Raw genomic sequence first — 862 nt, forward strand, 5'->3', positions numbered from 1 at the left:
AAATCATGGGGTAATTTTCATTTTAGGGTGAACTATCCCTTTAAGAGGTTCCGAGCTGTGTGTGATGCTGGATATTGATTTAAACACAAACTCACCTGCTGATGTCTCAAACTTTCGGTTTCTCTCGCCGTCTGTAGCTGCATCTGTGTCAATTTCAGTTTCTCCTTCAGCTCTTCTATCCTATCTTCCATCTCTTCTACCTTCCTCTTCTTTTGTTTCTCTGAGACATAAACATGCACAAGCAGTGATATCGAGGTGCTAAACAATTCTTTTCAACCACATCATGGATATGCATCAAGTGAATTGCTAGCTCACCTACATCTGAAATTTTATAAAACTTAAAAAAATAAATAAAGGGCACCATTTTTTTCACCAACCTGCATCTGTGACTTCAGGATGTCGTCGTTGAACATGTGCTTGTAAGTAAGAGTAGTTGACAAATGATTTTTCACAGAACTGGCACTGTCACAAATAAAAAAGGCATCAAAAGATTAGAAATGGTTTTATGATAATTAAAGGTCACCAACCAACCAGTACTTTATTCAGTGCCAATTTTATAATATATTTATACTTGATCATTTAAACTTAATGTTTCTTAAATTGCGTATAACATTATATAACATTATATTACCTAATTAATAATACTCATATTACACATTTACCTTTCTCTATCTTTTCAGTGAACCTTGGTTAGAAAATGCTTAGCCTACTGGCTTAGTAGAACAAGATATCATGCTATTATTTCTAATCGGGTATTGATGGAGGGGATAGGATTCTGTGGGAAGGATAGAAACTGGCAGCACACTCTAAAAAAAAATGTATTAGACTACAGGCTCAAATGCTACAATTCAAAGGTTTGGGG

At 35.0% G+C, this 862-nt stretch overlaps 1 protein-coding gene across 1 annotated transcript in view; it reads right to left on the bottom strand.

The window, feature by feature from the left end:
- The window catches only part of LOC107577891 (zinc finger protein DZIP1L-like), a 2,912-nt gene that overhangs the window by 1,114 nt on the left and 936 nt on the right, over positions 1-862 (bottom strand). Inside the window, exons 2-3 of the mRNA XM_016263916.1 lie at positions 378-462; positions 96-220 (exon numbers count right to left, since the gene is read on the bottom strand). Coding sequence (XP_016119402.1) covers positions 96-220; positions 378-462 — 210 coding nt within the window. The remainder of the gene's footprint in view (positions 1-95; positions 221-377; positions 463-862) is intronic.

This window comes from Sinocyclocheilus grahami, unplaced genomic scaffold, assembly GCF_001515645.1.
Source record: "Sinocyclocheilus grahami isolate Dianchi unplaced genomic scaffold, SAMN03320097.WGS_v1.1 scaffold7602.1, whole genome shotgun sequence".
In the NCBI taxonomy this organism is placed as follows: Eukaryota; Metazoa; Chordata; class Actinopteri; order Cypriniformes; family Cyprinidae; genus Sinocyclocheilus; species Sinocyclocheilus grahami.